At 38.4% G+C, this 23,516-nt stretch overlaps 1 protein-coding gene across 10 annotated transcripts in view; it reads left to right on the forward strand.

The window, feature by feature from the left end:
• Nucleotides 1–23,516, forward strand: part of LOC124596602 (protein bric-a-brac 2-like) — a 528,908-nt gene that overhangs the window by 185,978 nt on the left and 319,414 nt on the right. Inside the window, exon 7 of one of the 10 annotated variants that reach the window (XM_047135818.1) lies at nt 1,620–1,901. The exons of the other annotated variants lie outside the window; for them this stretch is intronic. Within the exon in view, the coding sequence (XP_046991774.1) occupies nt 1,620–1,831 (212 nt within the window). The 3' untranslated portion in view covers nt 1,832–1,901. Of the gene's footprint in view, nt 1–1,619; nt 1,902–23,516 lie in introns of those variants that run through there. 10 annotated transcript variants of the gene reach the window in all.

Below are 23,516 nucleotides of genomic sequence, written 5' to 3' on the forward strand. Positions count from 1 at the left end.
CAATGCTAAATAACTCGGAAAGGGTGCAATGTATTGCATTTTTTTCTTAACATTTATGTCTAAGTACAATCTGCCCTACAACATCACGACAAGCGTTTCAGACATTTTCTGACCACCCTGTGTGTGTGTCTATATAAAAAATTGCTTGTGGTATGGTGCAGCAGTAAACCACACATTCAGGATCTGAACCCAGCTTCCATAACATGTTCCAGACTTTCATGGTTGCCCTGATTTCAGCTGTTGGCATCCATTTGTCAGAGCTAGTTGAACAATGTTGTGATATTCTCAGAGTGTAGTTCTTCAGGAAGGCCACATGCCTACTCTTATTGGCAGTGTTGTCCTGAGGCTGTCTCGTCGCCACATGTTCTGTTGTCATTGCACTACCATCAGCTATCTGAACGAGTTGTCAGTTTGATGCTCCCATGTTCCTTGTACTGTGTTTCTCATAGTCTAATAGATGGTAATAAGTTGTGCATGCTTTTCTGTGGGTATGCTGTGTTTTGTCCCAATAGTCATCACATACACCCTTCTTTGTTTGCAGGAATAGCTTTTTTCTGTACTAAAAATAAGTTTGAATAATAATGAAACTTTAATGAGCATATCCCATTAATACTGCAGTATCAGTTTGATAGCATTGGGGCTAGGTGTTTGAATCATAGCATTGGGACTGGGTGTTTGAATTCTGGCTCTTGTATTGCATTGTTATTTTCTTTTCGTGTATTCTGTGTATCTCGTAATTCTTAGTCAATTCAGTACTTGTTTCTGCACGAAATCATTTTCCTTTGTTGGTAACTTCCATCAGCGGAACTTCAACCTTTGAAAACTTGAAATTTGATCTGTCTGACTTTTTTTTACCTTATTGTAATGGTTACTGCTGTAGCAGTTATTATTTAATTATTGCTTCTTTATCTGTAATGGGTTTGTAGGTGCAGCTTTCAACTTCATATTCAGAGTTTAATTTCAACAAACCTGAGAACAGTCCTTTATATTGATCATTTGTAAGAAACAAAAATGAAAAAAGGTATCCTCTAACTAATTGTTGAGTGGCACACATATACTTCACAGTACAGAAAATTTCTCTGGCTTTCAAGGTACCACTCTTTTATGCAATTATTATTCCCACCATAAAATAAACAATGAAGGCTATAATCTGTATTAAGATAATAGGCATCTCTCTACTAGTTACCAATCTGGGATGTGGCTGGGGCCTATGAAAACGTGAAATATTAAAAGACAATAGATCTCATAGTTTTTGGAAATGTCATTTCCTTCTGTGGATGGTGGAGCTGAAAAGCTGTTGAACAACCCAGGCTAAGACTGGCAAGGCAGATAGGACAAATTGTAGGAATAGGGTAGGTTCACTGTTTTTACTGTTTCATGTCTTTTGCCATTTCATATTTTTGTTGCCTCTGTTCCAGTTATTCCAGCTTTGTCAGGTGGTAAGTAGGTGCTTCCTTTGTGTCTGTAACATGTAGTTTATAAACATCATTCAAAAAACACATTTTGTGTTAATTGCATTGCGATGACACACGGAAGTCTTTGACCTGTACTGCTTCTGTGGTCTCGTGAAGTCTGGAGATGGTCTCGAAACTGTTCTTTTCTTTCTCTCTGTTTCTCAGACCAGACCACGTGGGAGACATCCCTGTCAGGGGTCAGGGCACTTCAGCCACATCACCGCTGCCACGAATGTGGGAAACTGTTCGTGCACGAAAATTCACTGCGTCAGCACAGGTTATGGCACCAGGGAAGAACCGTGTGTCCAGTGTGCATGCGTGTTTTCAATCGCATGTATGCTATGAGGTGTCACATGGCAAGAGTGCACCTGGCATGAAAGCAATATATACTGCTGTAATTTCTCATTTTGTGACCTTGAAAAACAGAAATATGAAGCTACATTTTTATCCATATTTATTTTTTTAAAGAGAGTGTGGAAGCTTTAGCTACAAGCCAGCTGTTGACTGGAATTTTATGGCACATTTCACAGAATCCCTTGTTCTTGTGGTAGTAAAATATAATCACAATCATGTTTTTGCGATTCCCACGAAGGAATTAGAACATATATCTATATGTAGTAAGATCTATATGGTTTGAAAATGACCTTTTCTTTTGACTGCCTTTAATAATTCAATCAGTAGAATACTGGATTATTTAAACAAAGAATTTATTTTTCTGGCTTAATGAAGACATCCTTGCATACAAGACTGGACAAAATGTGGTTCACAATTTCAAAATTATCCATCTATTAGGTAATATATTGCAACAAAATTGATAAGAAGAAAGGAAGATTAAGATTTAATGTCATGTCAACAATGAAAACATTAGAGACAGAGCATAATGTCAGGTTAGGGACTTCCTGGAAAGGAATTTTCTCGGCATTGGGTTAAAACAGTTTACGAAAATACTGTATACTTTCAATATCCCCTGCTAGTCCTGTTTGGTATGGGTCCCTCATACTTCAGCAGTATTCTGGAACCGGTCACATGAGTGATTTGTAAGCTATCTCCTTTGTAGAGTGAGTTCACTTCCTGGCTATTCTACCAATAAACTGAAGTCTACCACCTGCCTCACTCATGACTGAACGTAAGTGATCATTACATTTCGTATCCGTACAAAGTGGTACACCCAGGTATTTGTATGAATTGGCCAGTTCCAACAGTGACTCATTGATATTATAGTCATAGGTTACTACATTTTCTCATTTTGTGAAGTGCGCAATTTTACATTTCTGAACATGTGAAACAAGTTGCCAATCTTTGCACTACTTTGAAATCTTAAGATCAGACTGAATATTTATGTAGCGTCTTTCAGTAGTACTTCATTACAGGTAACTGTGTCATCTGAAAAAACCTGATACCTGATGTTACTATTAATATTGTCTGCAAGATCATTAATATACAACATGAACAGCTGGGGTCCCAACACATTTTCCAGGGGCACACTTGAAGTTACTTCTACATCTGACGGTGACTCTCCATCCAAAATAACGTGGTGCATCCTTCCTACCAAAAAGCCCTCAGTCCAGGCACAAATTTCACTTGATGCCCCTTATGATCACACTTTTGACAATAAGCGTAGTTGTATTGAGTCAAATGCGTTTCGTAAATCAAGAAATACTGCATCTACCTGATTCCCTTGATCCAAAGCTTTGTCATGTGAGAAAAGTGTGAGTTGGATTTCACATGATTGACGTTTTCGAAATCTATGATGACTGGCATTGAGGAGGTCATTCTGTTCAAGACACCTCATTGTGTCTGAGCTCAGAATATGTTCTAAGACTGTACATGAAATCATGTCAAGAATATTGGATGGCAGTTTTGTGGATCACTTCTACCATCCTTCTTGTAGAGGGGTGTGTCCTGTGCTTTTTTCAAGAACTGGGCATCGTTTTTTGTGTGAGGGATCTATGATAGGTTATAGTTAGAAGAGGGACTAACTCAGCTGAAAATTAAGTATAGAATGTGATAGGGATTCCATCGGCCGTGGAGCTTTTTTCAGTTTTGATGATTTCAACTGTTTCTCAATCCCACTGGCACTACTACTGATTTCATTCATTTATTTCACTGGTATGACAATTAAAGGGGCAATTCTCCTTTGTAAAGGGACATTTGAAAACAAAGTTAAGCATTTCAGCTTTTGATTTGCTGCCCTCAATTTCAGTTCCTTTCCTATTCTTTAGGGACTGGACACTAACTTTGATATTACTAACAGCCTTGACATACAAGCAGAATTTCTTTGGGTTCTGTGAAAGATCACTTGACCATATTCTGCTATGATAGTCATTGAAGGCATCATGCATTGCTCTCTTGACAGCCAAACGTGTTTCATTCAGCATCTCTCTATCTATAGCCCTACACTTTGTTTTACACCTATTATGCAGTAATCTCTGTTCCTTTAGAAGTCCCTTTACAGTGATTTTATACCATGGAGGTTCCCTCCCATTATGAACTGTTCTACTGGGTACATACCTATCAAGTGCATGGTAAACCGATGATGCAGTATCTTACCATGTTAAACTTAAGATTGATTGATGTCAAGTGGTATAAGAAAGAGGAGGGGAGAGAGGCCTTTTGCAATTAAGAGATTCCTACCTCTGGTTTGTTTTTCGTCACTTAGCACTTATAAAGGTGCCTCATCATGTAAGCATCTTGTGTAGTGAGATGCAAAGTGATATTCAGTGTTGAAAATGGTCCACCTTACCTCAAATGTGCTGTTTTTGATATAATTAAGAAAAACCTCATACCAGCGCAGAAAACTATGCAGTTGCTTTTATACTGACTTATAAGGAAACTGCCAATCTGTAACTCTTCGTGAGTTTGCTGTACTTACTGTGATTAACTCAATGCAGTCATTATGTTTTACAGTTAAGGGATGAATTCAAAATAACAAGGTGCCTTCCAGAGTATTACAAATCAGTAACTTAAAAGACATTTATGGTAATGTGACACTGTACAGGGTAAGAAGGAAATAACTGTGAATGAGGAACAGAATTTTCAATAACTAGCTGAAATTTCAAACTGCGCAACAAAAGACAAAAATAGTTAACACTTTCTTTTTTGAAGTGGTGTTGTGTCTTCTCAGCCAGTTATAGCAGGTGCGTGCGTGCGTGCGTGCGTGCGTGTGTGTGTGTGTGTGTGTGTTTTCTATATTTTTGTTTACATATGTATAAGTCATTGTGACACCAGTGAAATTTAATTGTATAAGACTGTTCTTGAGAGAATGTACTAGTCTGGTGACATAATTGTGGAATTTATTCATGCCTCTCTTAACTTAATTCTGCAGCCATCTGAAGTTTGCTAAATACGTGCTGCTGATCTCTTACAAGGGGAGGCCGCCAATTGTGAAATTCAGATTTGATTCATACTGCGCATAATAAAAGCTCATGGCCAGATGTGTAATGTGGCAAAGCACCAAGATGCACTTCTCAGCCGTTGTCGAGAAAATCGACAGTTAAAAGAAACAGTTGCGGTGAAATACTCTCAACGATTAATAATTTTCCACAGCGTCGTGGTGCAGCGCTCGGGTTTGTAATCCGCAGGTCGCTGGATCGAATCTCGCACCATGCAACTTTTTTTTTTAGTATTCGTTTTTTGTAATTCATATATATATATATATATATATATATATATATATATATATATATATATATATATATATATATATATATATATATATATATTCCCTGGCAATCAGTTGCAACAATTATGCATATAAGAAATTGTTGAAAGTCGTTTGTCGTGGAAAAACTGGCGACTTCGAACATCATTATGTTTTCTGCAAACAAAGTTGTATTTCACAAATGTTATTAATTGTCTTGATAATGTTAACCACATATAGTTAACGGAAGACGTAGAAACGATATTCCGAAACGAATACGTATAACGTAAGTCAAACGTTCGAATTAGAAATGAGACCCCACGAACACAAATTCGCTGTGGCCGTTACTCGCTCGTTGCACTTGAAGGACAGATGTTGAATGGGCCGAAACGTTCCGCCGCATAACAGCGTAGTTGCCTGCTAACTTCGAAAGAAGGTAGATGCGGTCCCTAGCGCAACTTATAACATCGTCGAAAATCAGTTTGGACGGGAGAGTTTTGGTACACCCTGTTAAAAAAACGGAAAAATGGAGGCGGTACAATTGGAGGGCGAGCCGCCTTCACCAACATGCATAACCAATTCATTAATAGTTTGTATATATTTGAATTACAAAAAACTAACAATAAAAAAAATTGCATGGCGCGAGATTCGATCCGGCGACCTTCGGATTACGAACCCGAGCGCTTACTGCTGCGCCACGACGCTGTAGAAAACTATTAATCGTAGAGAGTATTTCAGCGCAACGGTTTCTTTTAATTATTTTCTCGACAATGGCTGAGAAGTGCATCTTGGTGCTTTGCCACATTACACCTCTGGCCATGAGCTTTTATTATGCGCAGTATGAATCGAATCTGAATTTCACAATTGGCGGCCTCCCCTTGTTAGTATATAAGATCTTAGTTATTGCTCAGTACCCAGTTAATCAGCATTGTGCAAAACTCAAATGTTATTGCCAGGATTTCTCGTGGCCAAGCACCAGTTGTTTCCTTCCCCCTTCCCCCCCCCCCCCCCCCCCCTCCCCCACCCTGTCCCCTGTCGCTCTCACTTTTTTCAAATTCAGAGGAAGCTTATTACCAGAAAACCAGTTAATAACGTTTTACAGAAGTATTACTTGTAATTTTCTGTTTTGATGCTGCTTTTTGTAGATTTGTAAAAATGTCTGACTAATGTTCAAAATTAAATGGATGGTTGTTCACAAAGAAAATTAAGCGGGCTATCATTGAACCTCGTGCGATGCCTTTCACAATTTCCCAACAATAGATTAAGTAACTTCACTGTTTAAATTCCGTAATGTAAGTTTCTGTATCTGCTTACTTGAATGATAATGTCACTTGTTTTTGGGCCACAAGATTTTAACATATTTCTGGTATTATTGCCATCATCTATGTTTTTTATATTGTCTTTGTAGTTGATAGTTATTCTTGCTTTGAGTGGAATAAACAAAAACTTGAATTTTAAAAACTTGCTACATTTACTTATTTATTTATTCCTCCAGGAATCACCCCACAATGTTACAGGATTTGTCATCACAGTACAACGAAAATATATGCCTCAAAATATACATACACATAGGATACGCAAGTGAGTTTTCACAAGGGTAGTACAGGGCAGGTGCTCAGCCATGGCCTTGCTGTGGGAATCATCCCAGCATTTTCCTTAAATGATTTAGGAAAACTTAAATCACAGTGGGCAAAAGGCGCTAACTCCACCCTCCTGGGTATGAGGACTGTGTAACAACTGCACTGCCTCGTTCGGTTGATCCCTATTGTATAAGGGGTGCTCAAAAAGTTTCCATTTGAGGGTGTTGCTGTAGCATATATGCAACATAGCATTACTCCAGTGCAGGTATATAAGCACCAACATACGGACAAGAGAATATTGTGACATTTGTGTCTTTTTGACGTGCATGCAGTAAATGCAGAAACGTGAACTATGGAGTGGGTATGGGACAACATGTCTGTCCAAAACCACCGTTGTGGAATAGTGCACAAAGTTAGTGCTCGTCACAATTTAATACAAAATGCCAGTCAATTGGGAACATATTGCAGGAGTTACGTAAACTCAAGTAGAAGACACTCGAGCACTCATCCTATAGCCCTGATCTCACGCAATTATCACTCCTACGGTACCTTAAAAAAGGCCTTAAAGGGTTGATGATTCCTGTTGGACGAGGATGTGCAGCAGGCAGCTACAGACTTTATGCACCAGGACACAGTGTTTTATCAAACTATGTCTTCAACCTGGTGTATGTGTGGGATGATTGCATCAAACAGCAATTTTGCCTGATTGGCATACCCATTCTGGACTGTAAGGCCTTGGAACTGAAACTTCATGATTGTACAGTGTTCATTTGCTCATACTCAAGTTACACTGGTAACCTGCTATACCCCTTGCACTCTCTCCAGTCAGTCAGGTATACTGACTCCAGATCCACAAGCAAGCTATTATAACCGAAGCACGTCTTCATGGAAACCACGTCAACGTACACCCCCCATCCCCCGCCCCCCTGCAAGATGAGTGATAGTTGAGTTCAGGAGAATGATGGGACAGAACTGTCACACATTATAGGTGTACATCTACAGCTACATCTACATGTACATGGATACTCTACAAATCACACTTTTAAGTGCATGGCAGGGGGCTCATCGAACCACCTTTACAATAATTCTCTGTTATTCCACTCTTGAACAGTGCGTGGAAAAAATGAACGCCTATATTAGTCCATGCATGTTCTGACCTCTCGTATTTTATTATGATGATTGTTTCTCCCTATGTAGGTTGGCATCAATAAAATATTTTCACACTCGGAGAAGAGAGTTGGTGATTGAAATTTTGTGAGAAGATTCCACCGCAGCAAAAAATGCCTTTGTTTTATGGTGTCCAGGCCAAATCCTGTATCATGTCCGTGCCATTCCCTCACCTAATTCGTGACAATACATAATGTGCTGCTCTTCTTTGAATGTTGTCAATGTATTCTGGTAATTTTATCGGGTAAGGATCCCACACCCTGCAGCATAATCCAAAAGAGGGTGGACAAGTGTAATGTAGACAGTCTCTTAAGTAGATCTGTTCTGCCAATAAAACACAGTCTTTGGTTTTCCTTCCCCACAACATTTTATATGTGCTCTGCCCATGATTGTAATTTCTAGGTATTCAGTCGAATCTACAGCCTTTAGATGAGACTGATTTATTGTGTAACCAATGTTTAACAGATTCCTTTTAACATTCGTGTGGGTGACCTCACACTTTTTGTTATTTAGGGTCAGTTGTCAGTTTTCACACAATTCAGATACATTTTCTAAATCTTGACATATATGCTTGTAAAGGCATTACATTGTGAATATGAATATGTATGTATTGTAATGTGACAGGATTTTGTAGTTGTACCCATTTGTTATGAACCCCTAATCTGAGTGTTATAAATATTGTTTAATTATGAAGTATGTTTTACTATCTTTTTAAACAGGTAAATTTTAATTACGTTTTCCAATCCTCTTGTGAATTTATTGTACAGTTCTATTCAATGATAGTAAATGTTGTTTTGAGTTTTTTTGTTTGTTTTTCTGTAGTAAATGTAAGTCCATACAGGCTTTTATCCCACGATTATGTGTAGAACTATAAGTGAAATACTTATTAATATTTTGCCTGTTAATTACGTCAGATAGGTAGATGTACTTACTTGGTACATTAAGAATACTTAGTGTTTTACAATAATTCTTTACAATGAACTAGGCTGCTACCTTAGTTATTGTTCTTACAGCCCTTATAAATGGAATGATAACTATGTCCATGTTTTCTATATCTGATCCCCAGAAAAGAATCACATAGATAAGAACTGAGTGTATGTATTATAAGAATAATAAGTCACGACAAGACATTGGTGTTATAAACCTATGATATAACCTTTGGAGCAGGGCACACTGAAGGTATTCTTTTTGCTAGCATATTTGCGTGTTCATTCCATGTTAATTGGCAATCAATATTCATCCAAAAAAAACTTTGTGTTTGTTATACAACGTATAGATTCATCATCTATACTTTATGTGACAGGGCTGTTTTCTCCCGGTATGCCGAAGCGCAAGCTCTTTGTCTTTTTTTTTTTTTATGTTCACAGTCTATTACATTATGCTCAATTCTAAATGTATTGAGGATTTCTTTTGATTTCTCTAATAGGAGTTCTGATGTTTTATCAGTGACTATGATAATGCTGCCAGAGAACTTTTTCTCAATGTCTTGTGCTGTCAGAAACGCATTGATATATTAAGAAAGTAATGGGACACACAACATTACTCTGAGGCACACTTATGTTTATGTTTATTGCCTGACTATTGTTTTTATTAAAAATTCATCATTGTCAGACATGTGAACTATCTCTATCTTTTGCATGCTGTCTTCTCGGTAAGACCTTAATACACGCAGTGCTCTGGCTTGTTTAGTAGATGGTCAGCAGTGTCAAAAGCCTTGGACCAGTCTAAGAATATGCTGGTGATGCACTAATCCTTGTCAAGAGCTTCAAGCACCATTATTGTCACTCTGTGCTAGTCAGTATTGTACTACTTCCACTTCGGAAACCAAATTGTGCTTTGTTAAAAAGGTTGTGTTTATTCATCTAACTCATTGGTCTATCTTTCATGATTGATTCAATTTTTTTAGAATGCTGACAGTAGAGAAACTGGCACATAGCCTTTTGTATTCTCTGCATTACCTTTTTTTAGTAAGGTACATACTTTAAGTACTCAGGAAAAATACCTGAATTAAAGGACTCTTTTTTTGTTATGTTTGTTGGATGACACTGATATGCTGTGTTTATGCACATGCCTGCTGACTTATTATTCTATACTGGCTGTTGTCTTCATGCCTTCAAGCTCTTTTATAGGAAGCAGCAGCATTGTGCTTGTTGTGTAATTCATTGTGGTGCCACATGTGTTTAAGAAAATTTTTTGTGAGTTCTCCAAAGCCCCAGAGAAATAGCCATTCGTCAGATTTGCCAATTCCTGAGATTTTCTGTTACTATAGCCCCATCTTTACTTTCTGTGTTATACATGTGTTGTTGCCTTTTCCAGTTACTCGTTTTATGACATCCTGTACCACTTTGCTTTTGCTTTCTGCAATATGTATTATTTCATTATTGAACTTCTTTTCCCAGCAAGCAATATCTTCCCATAAATCTTTTTGTACCTGTGATATTAATGTAGGAACTCTAGATTAGTGTAGCACTTTTGCAAAGAACTGAGAAATTTATCACATATTTTTGAGAAATTTATCGAATATTTTCCGTAGCAGCTGCTGTTGGAGTAGCAATGTGCAGAATTTAGAGAACTTAGAAACTGTATTGTTTTCCACATGCCTGCATCCTAGGTGTGATTTGCCAGTGCCCTGGAAAAAGTATATGTTTTATGTTCCAAGAAGATCTTTTGTCGGCCTCCTGTTTTGTGTGTTTTACCACATTTGTCTTTAGCTTTATTATCTAAAAGTAATGACCAGAGAGGCCAATATACTTTATAAATACTTTAAAGTTTTCCTAATTGATATCTGCAAGTACGTGGTCTAATATTGATGTTGAACTTTTTGATATCCTAGTAGCACTATTTGCCACCTGTGTCATACCAAAAGTGTTCAGAATGTCTAGGAAGATTTTACTAATGTTAGCCTCAGCACCTATGTTAATATTAATGTCCCCACATTTTATTATTTTAGTTTTGGGTCTGGGACCCCTTCCAGGACTTCAGCTGCAAGATATGTTGTTTTTAAGTAAGTACCATTTTGAAATGATAATAAAACAAATAGACTTTTGTAGCAGTTTATTTTTACATGAAAGCCTGTACTTTAATCTACTTTTCTAAGTAATTCCCACCAATGTTATGGCATTTACCATATCGTAGAACTAGCTGTGAAAACCATCCCCATGGAAATCTGCTGCCTGAGTGTAACATTTGATAATTTAAACAGTTTGATAAAGCATCCATTTCATGATAATGGGATCTTCAAATTTCAAAACAAATAATTTATTAAAATGAAATAAAATTCTCTAAGTGACCAAGGAAAGAATATTAGTAGCAATCCTAATAGCCTTGTGTGATGAATTAAGAGGGCCATCAGTTTCATTTCCTGGCTAATTAAATGTCGGACTACAAATTGAAAGGTCCAGATCTCTATCTTTGATCATCTTAGGATTTTTCCTTTACTTATCACTTCATTGACTTCTAGCAGTATTATGGTAAAGAGGAAAAAGCCAAGTTGCATCACAGTTCCGACCCCATGTTATACTATAGAAGCCCCTTTAAGTTGCTGGATAAGATTGTTAAAAGTCAGAGAAAAATAAGGGCATACCATCTCCAATACGGCCATTTGTAATTAAGCAATGTTGTGTTGAAACCAGACTTAAGGTTGAGAACAACTTAATATAGTCTGCCTGACTCTTGAACAAACGAAAGAACAGTGATGGGATGGTACAGCGGTGGGTGAGAGCTTTTAAAGATGGCTGTATGAATGTGCATGGTGAGGAACAAAGTTGAAAACCAGTCATTACTGATATTTTGGTGCAGAAAGCTTATAAAAGAGTGACAGAGAACAGATGTTTTTCGATTTCAATGTTACGTGATGGGTTTTTTCAGTTGTCAGGAAGTGTGTGTTATGTGATTGTTACAGATTGTTTAAATTATCAAAAATTATTCCCAGGCGTCAGATTTTTATGAGGGTGGTTTTTAAAGCTGGATGTACAGTATGATAAATTCCTTAATAATGGTGAGAATTGCGTAGAAAAGCAGATTAAAGGACAAACTTCATGTAAACACAAAATTGGTAAGAAAAGTTTATTTGTTTTATTTTTATTTCAGGTAATTACTTACAAAACACATCTCATAATTTGTTGAAGGAAGTATACACATTTCTACTAGGTGCACATTACATGCACAGTAAGGTTAACTTCGTGTGGACATCTTGCTTTTTTGCTTCAGTGGCTGCCAGTTCAAAATATTTATCTGCCTACTTATGACTGATTTTCTCTGGCTTTAAAATGTGTGCTACCTCTAATATAAATATGTGATCCTGCACGCTACGAGGTGGAAGTTGTGAAAAAATACAAATATATGAAATAACTGAAATGTAAAATATTGAATGTAAGGGAGGCTGTTGTTATCTGCTACATATTTACCTTCAAGGCTAGTATTCCCCAAAGTCATCAACGACTGTTGAGAAAATTGTCTCAAAATCATTTAAGATTTAAAAATTCTAAACCACAAAATATTAGAAAATGAGAATAGTAACATGATGGTTGAAGATATTAAGTTACATATCAGATGTCCAATTACGAAAGAAGCAGTTTAGACCAACTGCTATTTTGGTACTAGAGCTCAATGATTTACGTCTAAATGTTCCGGGACAAACCACTTTGCATACTGCAGTACATCTTGCAGTTGGAGATTCTAGCTAAATAGTTTACTTTTATTTCCAAAATATTCCACAACTGCAGTTAGTTATATTTGTGGCAACTTTATGATGTCTCACCTCTCTTTTGGTATCGAATAGAGAACTTTGTTAATTAGGAATGGTGATAGTAATATTGTTACGTTATGCACTATCTTATGCACACTATGTGTGGCGAGCACCAACTGGGAGTAAGTGAAACTAAAATAGTAAGTTACTAAGAGAGAAGGAAATCAGCGACTTCCAATCGATAGTACTGAACTAAAGGAGTAAATTAGTCCAGGAGTAAATTTTTGATTTACCTCTGCAATAGATTTATTTACTCTGTTGCTGGTGGAGAGCACCATTGAAGAGTACGCTACTACATTAGTAACTTAAAGAGGAAAGGTCAAAATTTACTCCTAGGCAGTAGTAGGAGTAAAGTAAGAGAGTAAGGTGCAATCTTTAAGTTCTGTGTTTTAAGTGTCGAATTCTTTGTATTACCTGGACTATGAAGAATATATGGAGATGGAGAAAGAGGTGAACAGCCCAAGAATGAGGGTTTTAATGGAGAGAAGAGACCCATTTGTGATGTGTAGCGACAGTGATTTCGAACAGCGGCTGGGTTTCGTAAGGAATTTTTTCAGTTGCTGCTTGGTATGCTGGAGCCGTTACTGCAGCATGATTCTGATAGGAACCATGCTTTGCCTCCTAGGCTGCAACTTCTTAGTGGACTGCGAATCTTTCGCACAGATACTTATCAAATCATAGCAGGGGATCTCTTTAATGTCCATCGTACTACTGCTGGAAGAGCTTTCAACGGTGTGATAAACAGTTTAATTGCCCTAAAGACACTGTATGTGTGCATGCCACAGAGCCAAGAAAATATATCAAAGAACAAAATGGAATTGTATCCAACTGGTGGATTACCAAATGTCATAGGTGTCATAGCTTGTGTACATAATATACCCACACTTTGTCCTTTTGGAGCACAAGCAGAACTATACAGAAATCGCAAAATTTCTTTTCTATCAATACAAAATCATCTGTGATGAAGATTTTGGTGTTTGGAAGAAACATTTTCAAATTCTCATTAAAACAATGCAGTTGAAACCAAACAAGTGAGAGAATGTTCTGGTGGCTGCTGCAGTTCTACAGAAGTTTGGAATAGAAGTTGGAGATGTGTTTCACCCTGATGTTGTGGAGGTGAATGACATTGAACAATATGCATTTCAGCCAGAATCAGATGCTGCAGGCCAAGCTGTCTGAAGGTCTATTAAACTTAATTACTTAAAATTGTACCTAGTTTGTTAGTAAAATTAGAAATTAGTGTAAAGTCTTTTCCTTTTTAAATGAATAAATAAGCCACCAGATTGTCACTACTGCAGCGAAAAGTGACTCATTTTATTTATGTGTAATTTTATAGTTATGTTCTCTCTCTCTCTCTCTCCCCTCTCTCTCTCTCTCTCTCTCCCCCTCTCCTTTCTGCCCCCCCCCCCCCCCCCCACTCCACCCCCTAGGGAATAAACATTCTCATTGTATTTCTTAATTGAGAATTGAGTATACAAAGTCGTACAATGTTTTGATTATCTCTATAAGAAAACTTTTTTTAATATTGCAAACTTAGATAAATATTAGAATGTGTATTAACAAAAATTATTACTGATGATGAAATGATAAACGAAAATATTATGCCACACAAGAAACAAGAACACATTGACCATTTGAAAAAAATATCAAGAAAATAAAAGATGCTTTATTGATATGAATATTTTCTTATTCATTCACAAAAATCCAAATTTCTCGAGCACATTGGCTGAAGAACTGGAACCTGAAGTTTGCTCCATTACGTTCTTGAACTTCTTCATAATTTCCATTTTAAGGTTACACTTTCTTCTATGTTTTCTCTTTGTCCTTCTATTAACAAACATTTTTGCATTGTATTCCTCTTGTATTAAATGCATTTTAAAGGAATGAAGCTCGTCTGCTGTTTTCAACAACGCTTGGTTCTTCACTACAACTGCATGGTCTCTCTCTCTTTTGCTGGACGCATCATCTGATATGCTTCCACCAGACTGCAGGCCGAGGTTCATGACTATGGGATAAAGTTCCGCCTTCAGCAGTTTCATTGCTATGTTCAGAGCAGTTATCATCATCGAAGTTGCTTGAAAGTATCACATTATTTTCAGACAAGCCATTGTCGTTAACACCAGCTATCCCCTCAAAAACTTGTGGGGTCATATCAACAACCATTTGGCTTATATCATCGATCTTCGTCTCACCTACTCCACCGCTAGTTTGAAACTGTTCTTGATTACATTTAGCTTTCGTTTTCTTTGCTTTCGATTTCATGTCCTTACAGATTACTTTAAGCTGATCTTGTGGTCTATGTGTAAAAGCTTCTGCGTTGTATTCAATGTGTACTTTTTCCCAAGCATCCTTTTTCCTTTATAACATGATTACATTGTGCTTTTTAGATTCAATAGTAGTTTTGTATGTTTTCATTATTTCAGCAAACTGCTCATTTTTCATTTTCTGGCATGTTTTTTTTAGCGTTTCCTGGCTACCTCCATGTTGCTGCTAGCTCGTATCTCAAAGTGCTGTTTAAATTAATACATGTCACCAACCAACAATGGATGTTGATAGCTGTAGGTGATGGTGTTAACAATAGATTCATCCATTAATAGCACTTTTTTTTTTTTTTTTTTTTTTTTTTGTAATACACAGATCTTATCATTAATTAGTACAACAGCATTTAGATTTTCCAATTTTAATAATTCAATTCAATAATCCTTTCTGTTGTTGTTGTTGTTGTAGTCTTCAGTCCTGAGACTGGTTTGATGCAGCCCACCATGCTACTCTATCCTGTGCAAGCTTTTTCATCTCCCAGTACCTACTGCAACCTACATCCTTCTGAATCTGCTTAGTGTATTCATCTCTTGGTCTCCCTCTAAGATTTTTACCCTCCACGCTGCCCTCCAATACTAAATTGGTGATCCCTTGATGCCTCAGAACATGTCCTACCAACCGATCCCTTCTTCTGGTCAAGTTGTGCCACAAACTTCTCTTCTCCCCAATCCTATTCAATACTTCCTCATTAGTTATGTGATCTACCCATCTAATCTTCAGCATTCTTCTGTAGTACCACATCTCGAAAGCTTCTATTCTCTTCTTGTCGAAACTATTTATCGTCCATGTTTCACTTCCATACATGGCTACACTCCATACGAATATTTTCAGAAATGACTTCCTGACACTTAAATCAATACTGGATGTTAACAAATTTCTCTTCTTCAGAAACGCTTTCCTTGCCATTGCCAACCTACATTTTATATCCTCTCTACTTCGACCATCATCAGTTATTTTGCTCCCCAAATAGCAAAACTCCTTTACTACTTTAAGTGCCTCATTTCCTAATCTAATTCCCTCAGCATCACCCGACTTAATTAGACTACATTCCATTATCCTTGTTTTGCTTTTGTTGATGTTCATCTTATATCCTCCTTTCAAGACACTGTCCATTCCATTCAACTGCTCTTCCAAGTCCTTTGCTGTCTCTGACAGAATTACAATGTCATCGGCGAACCTCAAAGTTTTTATTTCTTCTCCATGAATTTTAATACCTACCCCGAATTTTTCTTTTGTTTCCTTTACTGCTTGCTCAATATACAGTTTGAACAACATCGGGGAGAGGCTACAACCCTGTCTTACTCCCTTCCCAACCACTGCTTCCCTTTCATGTCCCTCAGCTCTTATAACTGCCATCTGGTTTCTGTACAAATTGTAAATAGCCTTTCGCTCCCTGTATTTTACCCCTGCCACCTTCAGAATTTGAAAGAGAGTATTCCAGTCAACATTGTCAAAAGCTTTCTCTAAGTCTACAAATGCTAGAAACGTAGGTTTGCCTTTCCTTAATCTTTCTTCTAAGATAAGTCGTAAGGTCAGTATTGCCTCACGTGTTCCAGTGTTTCTACGGAATCCAAACTGATCTTCCCCGAGGTTGGGTTCTACTAGTTTTTCCATTCGTCTGTAAAGAATTCGTGTTAGTATTTTGCAGCTGTGACTTATTAAACTGATAGTTCGGTAATTTTCACATCTGTCAACACCTGCTTTCTTTGGGATTGGAATTATTATATTCTTCTTGAAGTCTGAGGGTATTTCGCCTGTTTCATACATCTTGCTCACCAGATGGTAGAGTTTTGTCAGGACTGGCTCTCCCACGGCCTTCAGTAGTTCCAATGGAATATTGTCTACTCCGGGGGCCTTGTTTCGACTCAGGTCTTTCAGTGCTCTGTCAAACTCTTCACGCAGTATCGTATCTCCCATTTCATCTTCATCTACATCCTCTTCCATTTCCATAATATTGTCCTCAAGTACATCGCCCTTGTATAGACCCTCCATATACTCCTTCCACCTTTCTGCTTTCCCTTCTTTGCTTAGAACTGGGTTTCCATCTGAGCTCTTGATATTCATACAAGTCGTTCTCTTATCTCCAAAGGTCTCTTTAATTTTCCTGTAGGCGGTATCTATCTTACCCCTAGTGAGATAGGCCTCTACATCCTTACATTTGTCCTCTAGCCATCCCTGTTTAGTCATTTTGCACTTCCTGTCGATCTCATTTTTTAGACGTTTGTATTCCTTTTTGCCTGTTTCACTTACTGCATTTTTATATTTTCTCCTTTCATCAATTAAATTCAATATTTCTTCTGTTACCCAAGGATTTCTACTAGCCGTCGTCTTTTTACCTACTTGATCCTCTGCTGCCTTCACTACTTCATCCCTCAAAGCTACCCATTCTTCTTCTACTGTATTTATTTCCCCCATTCCTGTCAATTGCTCCCTTATGCTCTCCCTGAATCTCTGTACAACCTCTGGTTCTTTCAGTTTATCCAGGTCCCATCTCCTTAAATTCCCACCTTTTTGCAGTTTCTTCAGTTTTAATCGACAGGTCATAACCAATAGATTGTGGTCAGAGTCCACATCTGCCCCTGGAAATGTCTTACAATTTAAAACCTGGTTCCTAAATCTCTGTCTTACCATTATACAATCTATCTGATACCTTTTAGTATCTCCAGGGTTCTTCCATGTATACAACCTTCTTTCATGATTCTTAAACCAAGTGTTAGTTACGATTATGTTGTGCTCTGTGCAAAATTCTACCAGGCGGCTTCCTCTTTCATTTCTGTCCCCCAATCCATGTTCACCTACTATGTTTCCTTCTCTCCCTTTTCCTACACTCGAATTCCAGTCACCCATGACTATTAAATTTTCGTTTCCCTTCACAATCTGAATAATTTCTTTTATTTCATCATACATTTCTTCAATTTCTTCGTCATCTGCAGAGCTAGTTGGCATATAAACTTGTACTACTGTAGTAGGTGTGGGCTTCGTATCTATCTTGGCCACAATAATGCGTTCACTATGCTGTTTGTAGTAGCTTACCCGCATTCCTATTTTCCTATTCATTATTAAACGTACTCCTGCATTACCCCTATTTGATTTTGTGTTTATAACCCTGTAGTCACCTGACCAGAAGTCTTGTTCCTCCTGCCACCGTACTTCACTAATTCCCACTATATCTAACTTCAACCTATCCATTTCCCTTTTTAAATTTTCTAACCTACCTGCCCGATTAAGGGATCTGACATTCCACGCTCCGATCCGTAGAACGCCAGTTTTCTTTCTCCTGATAACGACATCCTCTTGAGTAGTCCCCACCCGGAGATCCGAATGGGGGACTATTTTACCTCCGGAATATTTTACCCAAGAGGACGCCATCATCATTTAACCATACAGTAAAGCTGCATGCCCTCGGGAAAAATTATGGCTGTAGTTTCCCCTTGCTTTCAGCCGTTCGCAGTACCAGCACAGCAAGGCCGTTTTGGTTATTGTTACAAGGCCAGATCAGTCAATCATCCAGACTGTTGCCCTTGCAACTACTGAAAAGGCTGCTGCCCCTCTTCAGGAACCACATGTTTGTCTGGCCTCTCAACAGATACCCCTCCGTTGTGGTTGCACCTACGGTACGGCTATCTGTATCGCTGAGGCACGCAAGCCTCCCCACCAACGGCAAGGTCCATGGTTCATGGGGGGGGAATCCTTTCTAGTGTCTAAAATTATAGCAGTGAACATAAGTTACGCAAAAGGTGATGCAATGTCTGCTGACAATCAATATTTTCAGAGAGGGAATGTAATGCAAATGTCAGCAGTGTGCAGAAGTGGCTTACTTCTTTAGTAAAAAGGAATTACTACTTTAGTTACAACTGAAGAAGTAAATAGAATTGAGCTCTCCAACAGCAACTAAAAGAGTGTATTACTACAGAAGTAATTTACTAAAGTAGTCCAGACTAAAGAGGTAAGAGTTTCTACAAGAGTAACGTATACTACTCTGGTGCTTACCACCCTAAGTGCTGATAGTTATTTGTTCATTGTAATTGTGTTGTCAACACATTGGTTATATGATCAATGGATCAACATTACACACATTGGCCGTATGACATGTGGTTTATATTTAATTTGATAATGGGATATTCAAATTTTGAAACCAGTAATTTATTAAAATTAAATAAAATACTCATAGTGACCACAGACAATATTCTTTGCAATCCTAGTAACATTGTGCGATGACTTCAGAGGGCCATCAGTTCCATTCTCTGACTTAAGTGTGTGTCGGACTACAGATCAAAAGGTCCTCTGTCCTCGATCAGTCTTAGGATTTTTTCTGTTACTTGACACTTCATTCATTTCTAGCGGTGGTATGGTAAAGTGAGGCAAACCATGTGGCACCAAATTTCAGACCCCATGTCATACCATAGAGCCCCCATTAAGTTGCTGGATAAGACTGTTAAAAGTCAGAGAAAGATAAGGGCACACTGCCTCCAATATGACCATTCTTAATAAAGCACTGTTGTGTTCTTGAGAACAACTTAAAATTGTCTGCCTGATTCTTGAAATTAACAAATAAAAGATATCTCATGTATCTAACCCCCAAGGTATAGACAATTATAGGTATGTCTTTGTATATACCCACTGATATGATACCTCACAGCTGTCCGAGGGAATCCAGACAGCTTTACCTGCTTTACAACAGTGCTAACCCAAGGTTGTTCTTAGTACATTTTCACCTCCAGAAAATCAACATTAGTGTGTTCAGTATCAACTCTTATTTTATGTTTTACCAGGTTCCCCCAGTTATCGCTACCAGGTCTCTGCTGAAATGTTTACACATTCATCCAAAAGTTTTATTATCTAGGTTAATTCAATTGTTTTCCAATTTTTCTGGCCTAATTTAAAATTCTGTGGAAGATTCTCGCTTAACATCCTGTGTTTCTTCCCCACTGCTGTTGTCTGTACAAAAACGTATTAAAAAATTTTCACCAACTAAACCATGGCAATATGCAGGCTGCGTGGTGGAGGATGAGAGAGAAAAATAGAAAGGGGAGGGGGGGGGGGGGGGGGGGGACATGACAGAAAGGAATAAGGTGGAATTTTCTCTTTATTGTTTCAATTATGGCATTAGTTTTTTTCACACATCTAAAAAACAAAAAATTGACATTTTGGATTGGGCGAGGAATAGTTGGAACTGAACACTTAAAAGTTGTAAACAAGGAAAGAATGTTACTTCTAGCCCTCAGTAAACTCAGAAAAAGTAAAACCAAACACCATTTTGAATTATTTTGAAATAATAGGGCTACAATGAAATTATCTGTTATGTGACAGGTATTTAAAAAAAGAATATGACCTTAGTGTTGATCTTTTCATCACATCAAGCACCATATAAATGTTGCTACACTTAAGAAGTAATGGTAAAAAATAAAATTTCAGTAAAATACGATAATATAGTTTCAAACTCATTGGTTTTTTAGTTTTATTTTTGGTGTATAATAATACTTCTGATTTTTATTTACGTTTGCTGATCTTCGTAAAATAAAATTTTTCTGAACTGGAACTTTGTATAAACTTGTTGATATTTCACTGATGTGAACTATGTGGCAAAAATTTCACGACAAGAGAAATTACTTGGTGTGGAAGGAGGAAGTACTGCCCTTACCTTCCTGTGATTGAAAAAACAGATTTTACTCCTGTCATATCAGTGGATTTTGATAACCATGTTGTTGATTATTTCAGAAACTGCTGGGAAAAAAATGCAAAACCCTCAATGACTGTGTCCAATGGCACCAGGGTATAATATGTAAAGGATGCAGCAGCGTTCATAGCATAATTTGACTTGCATAGTACAGTGACATACTGCAGGAATGCACGCCAGCTCGTGCTGCATTCATGCACTAATGAGCTGCCATTTCGAGTGTGACAGTGATATGGAGCGGTGGAGTGCACAGCATTAGTGGAGTGCACAGCATCGTGCCTTTGCTGTTGAAAGTTATTTCAAGAATAAAGACTCTGTTATTGCTACCCAGCATCTATTTCGGCACCATTTCAACTTGGACATCATGGGAAAATTTCAGGTGGAAGGACCATTGTGAGATGGGTACGTGCATTTTGAACAACAGGTTCTGTTTGCAATGGCAAACAGGGAAGAAGTGAAATAACTGTGCAGACAACAGAAGCCATGGAAAATGTTCGTGCTGCACTATTGCGTAGCCCAAACAGGTCTGCTTGTTGTCACGCGCAAACTGTGCATTTGCCCGATTGGTCTTTCAGGAGAATATTGCACGAAGATCTCCATTTTCACCCATATAAGCTGCAGATTGTTCAGGAAATTAGGCCTTGTGATTGGGTTTTAAGCGAAACATTCTGCTTAACCATGCGTGATCTTCACCAAAATCCACGATTGTTGCACACCATCCCGATGTCAGATGAAGCTCATTTCAAGTTATGTGGTTCGGTGAATAAACAGAATATGCGTTATTGGAGTGATGTAAACCCACATGAACTGCGCATCAAGCCCTTACATAGTTTGCATATCACAATGTGGTGTGGAGTTGCTTCCTTTGCGATTATTGGCCCTTACTTCTCTAAGGATGACAGCAGTGTGGCTGTAACTGTCACCAGTGAACACTTCCTAAAGATGCTTCAAGACTTCATTCTTCCCCAATTAGGTACGGTCGATGTGGATGTGGAACAATTATGGTTTCAACAAGACGGAGTGACCTCGCACACAGCCAGATTTTGCTTGGATTTCTTTCGACAGACATTTCCCGGTAGAGTAATTTCCCATTTTGGTGACATTTCCTAGCCGCCTCGCTCACCTGACCTTTCATGTGCATACTTTTTCCTTTGGGGCTACCTGAAGCAAGAAGTGTTCCGAACACATTGTGCCACCATTCATGAGTTGAAGGATCGCATCAAAACTGCCGTCAGCTATGCCCCATGGAATATTTTATGCCGAGTTATGGAAAGCTTCCAACGCTGCCTAGATGAATGTGTTGCGCAGAGGGTGCATCATTTGACTGGAGTCATATTCAAAAAGTAATCCACGCAATGGACAGCGACTTACACATTAGTAAATGGCATACCTTTAACTATTAATTGACATAAGAGGTAAAAAATAAATTATAGTTATTGCCTGATGGTGTGTTTTTCATATCCTACTATGATCGCTGCTGCACCCTGTACATACTAAGGTGTTGTAGAGACATTTGCCAGACACTGGCAATCATACAGTGCTGCGGACGCTCTCTGTGTGCCCTCTGTTTTGACTCTAGAGGGCTATCTTGTGTGTCCTCTGTTTTGTCTCTGCAGGCAGTAACTGTTTCTGAGTTAGGTGAACAGTATACAGCATCCATTCTACCATACAACTGTGCACTGCTGACAAGTATGTACTCCTGCTGAACAACTTTAGCCATTTGAACAGATTCACAAAATGTGCCTGCGGTAACCAAAATGGACATACCGACTGGTTGCCTCACCTATTGGTCACAGTGTATCGTGTGTTGTCACTTCTCACAAAAGTGGTCTGTGGAACTTTACCATACCCATAGACAAGGTTCTGGACACCCACATAGTGTGGATGCACATCGAGATTGATGCAGTGTTAGAACAACAGTTGCCAATCGAATGTCATCCATGGAAGAGGTGTGGGCACATGTTGCAACTGATGAATCCCAAGGACCATTGGGAACTGCCTGTTCATAACAGGACTAAGATCACATGTGCGTATGGGCAAGCTGCCACTGACAGCATGACATTGCCAAGCACTGCAATTCTGGTCTCATGAAAGTATTCACTGGAGAGTGGAATGATTCTCAGTTGTCTTCAGTGATGAGAGTAGATTCTCTTTGTGTGAGAATGATGAACATGCATGTGTATGATGTAGACCTGATGAGCAGCTAATTCCGGAGTGTACTCGCCTGCGACAGATAGGTCCCCCACCATGCTTCATGTTATAGGGAGCCATCAGTTACAATTTGCGGTCATATTTTGTGTTTCAACAGGGTAAAGTTACCAGTGCCTGCTGAATTACACACGTTGTTATCCCCATTCTACTGGCCTTTTTTTGACAGGGCGGTGATGTGCTTTTTCAGCGGGACAGTGCACATTCGCATATGATTGCTGCAATGCAATGTACTCTTCTTGGTGTACACAACTGCTCTGGCCAGCATGATCACCAAATCTCACATCAATTGAACAGGTACGGGACATGGTGAAATGGGAACTTATTCACTTTCCAGAACCTCTAAGAATTACTGCTGAATTGCAACAAAAGGTGTGAAATGTTTGGGGATAGTCAACCGCATGGTTGTCTGAGAATACGTGTTGGCATTGCTGCCAGAGGATGGTCCATTGTGTTTCAGTGCAACTGTTTGGGCCCCCTGTGCTGTGGCAAATGTGTTTCACTTGGTCTGTATTTGTTGTCATATACTCATACAATAATGAACAATCTGTCACATCACTTGTCAATAAAATAGCCTTGTCCTTGAGGGTGTTGCAGTTCTTTTCTGGCAGTGTAGATACCCCAAAGTGCTACAGATGACATACTAATGTAAGTAACTTCAGAGGTTTCTTATCCTGTTCACTTAATTGTGCTCCTGGGTTTTAGCAGTAATGTTCCCATATTT

This window comes from Schistocerca americana, chromosome 2 (assembly GCF_021461395.2).
Source record: "Schistocerca americana isolate TAMUIC-IGC-003095 chromosome 2, iqSchAmer2.1, whole genome shotgun sequence".
NCBI classification, from domain to species: Eukaryota; Metazoa; Arthropoda; class Insecta; order Orthoptera; family Acrididae; genus Schistocerca; species Schistocerca americana.